The 9,210-nt window shown below is 35.1% G+C and overlaps 1 protein-coding gene across 1 annotated transcript in view; it reads right to left on the reverse strand.

Annotated features, from left to right (window-relative positions):
* LOC117172738 (28S ribosomal protein S18a, mitochondrial) overlaps window positions 1-9,210 on the reverse strand; it is a 32,043-nt gene that overhangs the window by 21,010 nt on the left and 1,823 nt on the right. Inside the window, exon 2 of the mRNA XM_033360916.1 lies at window positions 6,316-6,423. Within this exon, the coding sequence (XP_033216807.1) occupies window positions 6,316-6,415 (100 nt within the window). The 5' untranslated portion in view covers window positions 6,416-6,423. The remainder of the gene's footprint in view (window positions 1-6,315; window positions 6,424-9,210) is intronic.

Genomic DNA, 9,210 nt, shown 5'->3' on the forward strand with positions numbered 1-9,210 from the left:
TATACATCGAATTAGAAATTTTCACATAATCGCCATTTGACTTTACTTCATCGAGTGGCACCAAATGTACGGGACAAAACTTTATTTTTGTAATCTCTTCATAATAAAAAAAAAATTATTATCAATTTATTAATACATGACTAATTTTTGAAAAATAAAATATGAATTTTAAATACACTGTTTTGAGAAGAATGGATCTGTATTATTAAGGGCCCTGGAAATCGGGTTTAAAACGCAAATATAAGATTCTGGCCAAAGGTGAAGCCATTTTGTCTGATTTTGTTTGTATACTCATATGATTATAAAGACTCTCGGTAAAGGGCGCTTTTATCGGAGAAAATTCTATTTTTCATGTAACAACCGAAAGTAAAAAACGCGCCTCCGTAGCATCGTTGTAGTACAGTGTTCTGCTATTCAGCGACGCAGAAGCAGATAAAGCAATTGTCGAAGTCTGATTTTTCTTTTGTCACTATAGGCCACGCTGGAGTTTTCTTTGGGCGACCCTGTTAAGAACAGCAAAAACTGCTATCTGTTATGACTTCAGTTGACAGATAATTAACGCCCTCTATAACCAACATTGATTTATTCAGGGGTGAACTGACCGTAAACAAAAACTAGGGGCCCATACCAAAATAAGTTCCGAAAGGTTGAGCGTGGATAATATCATGAAATGCAGATATTAGGTAAAATCAAATTGTAAAAAATATAATATGACAAGTAAATGTAACGAAAAACGGTTTCTTGTAAGCAATCCCCCCACGGATTCATGCATATAATATATAATAGGAAGATTATACAAACATGCAAGATATTAATAATATGTATCGCCTAATTTCCTCCGAAAAATATCAGATTTATTCGCTGACAGATTCTACAATTTGAGATAAAGAAACTACCAGATTTCAGATGAATTCGGTTAATAGATCTACAGTTGCAGACTCAATTAGGGGCGCAGCGAACTGGCTAGCAAATCTTTCAGAAGTTACATATCATTATAAACATAGATTGCACATAAATTTTGCATGTTTGCAAACCTCAGAGGCTGTCCATAATAACCGATTATAGAAGTCTAGTGTTCCATTTCCTTGACCCTGAGAATTTTTGTAAATAATCTTGCAAATTTTAATTTTTAAAACATACACTGAAATCGTTTTTTTATCCGCTCTCAATTATATCCTCTCGCGCTTATACCCCTGCTATAACTCTCATTTATATCCGCTTGGCATCCACCACCTCGCAGTACCACGTAGCGATGCTGTCGACCGATATTTCCCGATATCGACAAGATCCCGACTCGATCCCAGCCTCCGGTATCGGGTCTGCATCGTGTCGGTTTTAGCTCGACTCGATTTTTGATCGGCAAGTTGTTATATCGGCTCGGGATCGGGTCGGGTTTTTGATACTCCTTCGGTAGATGTGCTCTTCTCACTTGAACCTAAAGCGCTCGGAAGTCACTGACAATGTTTTTTGTGGTTTCTCACCACCTAACTTGACTTTCACGGCAATCTGTGCTCAGTGCGCTGCAGTGTTTGTGACGTTACGACTGTGCCGTGGAGTAGGACTGTTGCCTGTAGCCACATCTTTCAGACTTTTTTTTTTTTTGCTTTTTACACGCTTATTTAATTTCTTGCGACTTTTTGAAGGCTTGTAATGTTCTTAAGCTTTCTGACTATCGTGTGATCCCTTTCGCATGTGTGCGCGTAATTTTGGCGTCAAAATTTTTTTGCGCCTCTTCTATGATGCCGCGTTAAGTTCAAGTAACGGCAGCGCGGGTGATAAGTATATCTCCCTTTGATGACTTCCACCAGTCGACTGCGAAATTGTCTCCCTATATGCCTCCTTTTTCTTCCGTACTTTCAGCGAAATTATTTTCAGGCTGCTTTTATATATTTTAACTATTTTCGTGGTCTTAGAAGTTTGTAAATTTGATCCTCTTTTTAGTCCACCCCTACATTATTCTGCAGCCTTACTAAATTACTTGCACACCCTGCTTGTTTTATTAATTATTTTATTTGGCTAGTTTACATACATTTTAGTTATTCATATTAATACTGATGTTTATCTTTGCATGCGTATGTTTAGCTTTACTTTAGGTTAACATGTTTGGGGGCGAGCCTCGTGAACTATTTATTGGGTAATCGGATATCTTTCCCCTTAATAAAAATTTCTTTACGTGAGTCACTCAGCTGAGCGCCATGTACTTTTTTGGAAGATCGACGGGTCTGGGTAAAAATTTGACCTAGGGGGACCCCAAAACAACACCTATAGGTAGAGGTTTTCGGAAGGACCCTTTTCCCGGAGCCCGTACTGTTGCGAGGATGGCGGGTGTGCCTAGGGCTAACACACTCATCAACTGTGGTGCCACTGGGTCAATACTGATCTCCCTTGCGCCTAAGCGTTCGCCTCCCAAAAGAGCGAACAATAAAAAAAAAATCGTCGCTTTCCTAACCAGCCAGAGGAGACCATGGGTCTAAAGGAATTTAAGAAGAGCAAGAATAAGGTTCTCCTTCTTCCACTTTTTCCTCGATTAAATCTCCTCCTTTCCCTTTCTCGCTTACAGTTGAGCGAATAGATGAGACCACTTCTCCGAGGGATTTATTTTCTTCCCTTGTGTCTTCCCAGAGGAACGATACTAAGTATTCTGGGCCGGCTGTTCCTGATTTGCAGGACAATATCCATCCGGTGTTTCTCCTCTGGGCTAGGGACCCGGACTCCACCATTATTCGCTTTTCTGAGTCCTTTCCCCTTCCCTACATTGTACTCATGGAAAATTCGAACCCTAACAGGAGTATGCGCAGTTATGATGCCCTCGCCCTTGCTGATTCTATTGACGCAGTTATAGATGGGGTAGGAGAATTTTAGGAATGGTCTAAATCAAGTCAAGATTTTCTGTGACGGTTGGAGGGATGCCAATCTCTGCTTGGCTCTCCTGACCGTAAGATTGGAGGTCACAGGCTCTTTATTCCTATATCTTTGATTAGGAAAAAGGCCTTATCAGAGACGTTGCTACCTCTTATTCTGCGGGTAATATCTATAACCGTATTGACCCATCCATTAAGGAAGCTGTTCTTGCGGTTAGACTTAGGTTAGTTAGGAATTCTCCTTATCAGTCGGGAGAGTTCCCCGTAGCATCTTTCTTTCTGGCTTCTTCTTTGTCCTCACTCCCGTTATTCCTCTTCCACGTATATGCTTTAGGTGTCAGAGTTTCAGACATGTTGCTGACCAGTGTAGAGGTACCAGACCGGTCTGTGAGTTCTGTAGAGAATTCGGTCAAACAAATGAATGCCCTAACAAGCTCATTGACGCCCGATGCGCCAACTGTAGGGGCTCACACCTGACTTCGTCAAGGACATGTGCGGTCTACCAGTATGAATTTGAGATCATGAGATTCAGGTGCTGGAACCACTATGGTTTCGATCGTGCTGAGGAGCCTCTTCAGTCTCGGGGTATTTTACATCAGTTTCGGAAGCCCCCGCATCCGCCTCGCGGTGTGGAATTAGTTAATGGCTCTGATTTTCATAATTTCTTCAGTGTAGAGGAGATTGTGGACAACTTTATTTATGTGTCTTAAGCGAATATTGACTCAATCAAATCACTCCTGGATAATCCTCTCTACGGTGCTCAAGGCCATGCGCCTTCTGATAACATTGAAGCAACCATTGGAACGCCTTGCCCCTCCATCCCCCCTGACCATCGGTTTAATGTACCTCTTAGACAGAGATCTAAGACTCACTCGCTTTAGCATTGTTCCTTTTTGACTCGCTGCTAGTTTTTCATAACTTGTTGTTTGATAGCCAATTATTATTATTATTATTATTATTCATTAAGTTTTTTTTTTTTTTTACTTAACTCTTACTTATTCGAAGTTTATAGTTTTAAGTTTAGTGCTTTACTTGATGTTTGTTTTCCTGAGCAAAGACTTGTCGGCCTTTCTAAACAATGATCATGATGACTAATACAAAATTCTGAAAATTTGCTAACTGAACACCCATATTAGTGTATGTAGGAAGGAAGCGGAAATCTCCGCAATGTTGTCCGAATTTCACCTGGATATTTTGTGTGTAACTGAGACTAAGCTCACCTCTGATTATGTCTGTGAATTTCCCGGCTATGTCACCCACAGATATGACCGTTCTCAGGGTAGAGGTGATGGCTCTACTATATTAATTAGGAAAGACCTACTTTTTAGTTCATTGGATCTACGCGGTTATTGGCTTAGTGAAATTGATGTGGTTGAGATCATGGTCTCCAACTCGCTTGGATATGTTGCTGTTTTTCAGTTTATTCCTCTCCGCTTGTCACTTTAGGCTATGATTCTTGGTGTGATCTAATTGGCTGTACCGATGGCTGTGATGCTATTCTTTTATGCAGAGATTTCAATTCCCATTCCCCTGTGTGCAGTTTTGTGTCGGAAAATGCGGGGGGCAGAGATCTATGCCGTGCTGTCTCTGATCGGGATTTGATTCCACTGAACGACTCCTGTCGAACATTTCTCTCCTTTCCTGGTAGATCTGGTGCGAATTTGGGCGATTTTTACTTTGGCTTAGTAGTAAATAATATGAAAAATCGTATTGCGTGCGATGGTGCCGCTTATAGAAACTATTTTCAACCTTCATTCAATTTAGAAATGTTTTTTCATGAAAAAGAATATATTTCTTAATATGTGGCAATGTTGGATTGTTTATTTAAAAGGGTCAAATATGAATAACATATTGAAAAGCGAGCAACTTCCAGCTGAATTTTTTTAAATAGAATGTATTCGATTACTTTTTCAAAATTTCAGAGTGAAGATTTTCGGCATTGCACTAAACAAGAAAAATATTGACAGACGATATTGTTGGAAGGCGCTTGAATTTTCAACCAAGAAAGATGCATTTTTTACCACAAACAATAAATTTTCAATCCAAAGACTAATTTTTAACAAAATAGTAAAATTTTCTATGAATTATATGAATTTTCTTTATGTATAATTTGTTCATAAAATAAAAAAATATTAATGCATAGGAAAACTGTTTCATTAAACGTATTTCGGAATATAATTGTAAGAAGCTAAGAAGAAACATAAGATTTATTTTTGCTTGAAAGAGCATTAAATGTGCATTTGCTTATATGATTTGTTCGTAAAATCAACAAATTGATGGATTCTACTAAGAATAGGCTATCTTTTCGTTACCGTTAAGAATTAGGCTAACTTCATTTTGTATGAAATTTAGTAAACACGTAGGAGTGTTAAAATCAATAAAAATCTTTTAAAATTTCTTGTTTTGAAAGATATAGGAGCCTAAATTACATTAAAAACTGTAATACAAAATGCTGGAGTTTTGAATTCGTAGAAAATGTTTCGAAAAATAATAGGTTATTTATTCCTCCCGAAAACTTAGCTAAATGAAGTTAGCCTAATTCTTAACGGCAACGAAAAGATAAACTATTCTTTGTAGAACCCATAATATGAATGCATAGCTACATTTTTTAATATAATTTGAGCAATTTCAGATGAAAAAACGATTTATTTTTGCTTGAAAAAGCACAAAATCTGTATTTGTTTATATAATTTTTTTGTAAAATTAACAGATATTAATGCATAACTAAATTTTTTAATATGATTTGAGCAAGGTCAGATGAAAAAAAGATTTATTTTTGCTTGAAAACGCCCAAAATGTGCACTTGTTTATCTATAGTTTGTTAATAAAATAAAAAAAAATATTGATGCATAGGAAAACTTTTTTATTAAACGTAATTCGAAATATAATTGTAGGAAGGTAAGAAGAAAAATAAGATTTATTTTTGCTTAAAAAAGCATAAAATGCGCATTTCTTTATATAATTTGTTCTTAAAAACTGTTTATATTTTAATCTATTTTCTCTATCGCTATCGCTCTTTACTCAGATTTTTTCGTAAGTTATTATAGAAAGTCTATGAATTTATTGTAATAAATTCAAAATTTATTCTGTAGTAAAAGAAAAACAATATTTTCGTTAATCGCATTATTGTGAGCCATGACAAATAGTCTTACACTGTATACAGGTCGTAGTTGCGCTCCCTGTCGGATTTTTTCGGTACTAACAATTTGAAGTATATAATTCGGATGCCATCCACACAAAAGCTCGGAAGTTGAATAGCACTGGGTGTCGCTGCCTTATCTTAATTGTTTTTATCGGAATAGTACGCAGGGGTTATATCTTATAGAACGGAAAAGCCAGACATGTGAAGGATGTGGAGTTACTAATTGAGGTTAAGATGTCATCAATATTCATAAAAATTTTTAAAGAAATGTATGGAGTAAACATCAAAACTGAACGTTACTTATATACTCACTTTCTTTTAATTTTCTTGTTAGCGATAGTGATAAATGTCTTCTCTCCCCAAAAGCAATGTTTTTGCCAATGACCGCGACCAGACGACAAATCGCGGCCATGTTTCAACCTGTAATGTGATGGTATAGAGCAGGGGTCTTCAGCGAGGGTAAATTTGGTCACAAATACTCATTTGCATGATGTCTCGTTTCCACCATTACGCCGCCTCACTCAGCACGGAAAAATTCCTTCTAACTTTTACGATAAGTACAGCAAGAAGCCACAAATAAATAAGAAGAAGATGAGTAGAAGTTCGTGGTGGTGGAGGCGAGACATATGGCAAATGAGTATTTTCGGCCGAATTTTCCCTCGCTGATGAGCCCTGGTCACGGCTTCGCTGAAAAATTTTCAGGTTGAACACAAATGCCAAAAAAATCTGTCTGGATTACTTTTTTCTACAAAATGCACAGATTAAGAAGTTGTTTTACTCGAAATCCTAACTGCTCGGTTTAAAAAATGGCACTAAAAAGTTACTTTTTCATCATTTTAACATTTTTTCCTCAATTAGCTTATTTAGCCGTTTCAAATTGGATTCGATTTTAGTCAGTGAAATTCGCAAGAATCGAATATCTTATCATGATTTTTTACGTAAAACTGTCTGGTTTTTATCGAATCTTAAGTCGGAATTTCAAAATTTTGCAGTACTAATTATATATCATTAAAAAAAAACACAAAAAAAAGATACAAAAATTTTGCTGACTGAAGTTTTTTTAAGCTTTACTTTTTGTATGAAGACTTTTCTGGTACTTTTCCAGGGTGACATTTATTACTTGGTTGGTTATAATTTATTACAAAACCATTCTTTCGGTACCCTACATTAAGTTTATTATTTATAAATATCAATTTTTCAGTATATTATTATTGAACGAGACTCGACAATTATGACTATATTTGTTACTTTCAACAACATACTGTAATTTGAACAAAGACTGAAACATTATTTTGTGCTCTTAATATCAAATTTTATCTAAAAATGGTTGTTTTGTAAAATTGTAGTAAAACTTACAAAATTCTAAATTTTATTTTATAGACACATTTAGATTCAGATAGTATGTGATGATTTTTTATGCTGATTCTATCAACATCATTCTTTATTTTTTAACGTTTCTTCATTATTTTAATTAAATCAGTATCAAATAAAATTTTATATTAAGAGCAAAAAATGTTAAAATAATGAAAGTCACTTTTTAGTGCCATTTTTAAAACCTAGCAGATATGATTTCGAGTTAAAAAACTTCTTAAACTGTGAATTGTGTAGAAAAGTCATCCAGGTAGATTTTTTTTGGAATTTTGTTGAACCTTAAACATTTTTCAGCAACACCGTGTGGTATAGAGCATAATCACCGTATGTACATAGAGTTGATTGTCTGGAATTCCCAAATGGAAATTTAGAAGACACGACAGTGCTTTAAAATTAGACTTAAAAACTGATTGCGAATAAGTCGGTGTTTGATCCGAACAATTTGGAGCAGAGTAAATGATTAAAAAGTACTTTTTGAAACCAATAATTGTATTCGTAGGTACTGCCCTACCAATAGAAATCTCAAGAGTATGCTAAAGATTCTGAAGGCTCTGAGAAATTCTCAACAGACACTCAGATACCCGGCAAGATAGCTTGCATTTAAAAGTATTGGGAAATTTCATGCATCCAGTGGTAACACGACAAATACTGAATACTTCCAGATCCCCTTTTTTCCTTGCGTTGTGAATCTATACAACAGTAGAAGTTGTCTCGTAAGTTGAATCCCTTTCTGTACCCAGCGTCGAAAATATTTTTCTGAATATTTTTGGATGTCACAAAGCAACCAAGAAATAGAAAAATTTATCCCACACAGATAGCTGTGGTGAAAAATAATATTTGAATTTTTTATCATGATTATATATTTTTGTAATTATAATATTTTGAACAAAGCGAATATTTTACGATAGAGATGTATTATTGTTTACAATCCTACAAGATTTTGCAAATTTCATGCTTTTAGAGAGCATCCTAATGCATCAAACGAAAATGTTGTTTTTAATTTATTTGAGGTTACGCTTGGCAGGTCCGATTGGCTTTGAAAGGGCACACAGTGATAAATATGGGAAAAAATTCGAGCCGCGTGACGATTTTAATCAAATAATAAAAATTGGTTTTCTATTCTTCTCTAAAAATGTTATATTTAATATTTCCAGTAAGAGAGTTGTTATAAATACCCTTTTATATTTTTCAATTAACCATGAAACGACTTGCCTAAACATCAGTGGAAACTGTTCGAAAATAACGCAGGACTACAAAATATTTTCGGGAGTCTATACAGAGTTGACTAGGTGTACTATATGTTTTTTGGGTCGCTGAATACGAATTCATCCTCAGAATGACTCCAGCATATCAGGATTTTGATTAAATTAAAAAAAAAAAAAAAAAACCAACAAAAATTTAAAAATATATATGGATAGTTATAACAATTCTCTCACTGGAAATATTAAATATAACATTTTTAGAGAAGAATCAATTTTTTTTTATTTAATTAAAATCGTCATCTCATATTTATCACTGTGGGGCATTTTGTTATTTTCAGAATTTAAATATAAAGAAGTTTGAAAAGAATATCTTATTTTCGCCGCCTGGTGAGGATTAAGAAACTAAGGACAGAAAAGGAATTCTTAGGGATTCGAAATTTTTAATACCTTTTAATGTAAGCCTTCATACCGGATATATTTAAAGGTCCAGCTAGCTCGTTTAAAAATTAGAAATATAGTTTTTAAATTTCATAGTTAAGGGCATGTGACACAGCTAAATACCTATATTACCGACCACAGTTTTTCAGTTCACTGAATGTTTTTTTGAACCTAAGAACTTTTTTTGTAAGTAAAA

This window comes from Belonocnema kinseyi, chromosome 5 (assembly GCF_010883055.1).
Source record: "Belonocnema kinseyi isolate 2016_QV_RU_SX_M_011 chromosome 5, B_treatae_v1, whole genome shotgun sequence".
Taxonomy (NCBI): Eukaryota; Metazoa; Arthropoda; class Insecta; order Hymenoptera; family Cynipidae; genus Belonocnema; species Belonocnema kinseyi.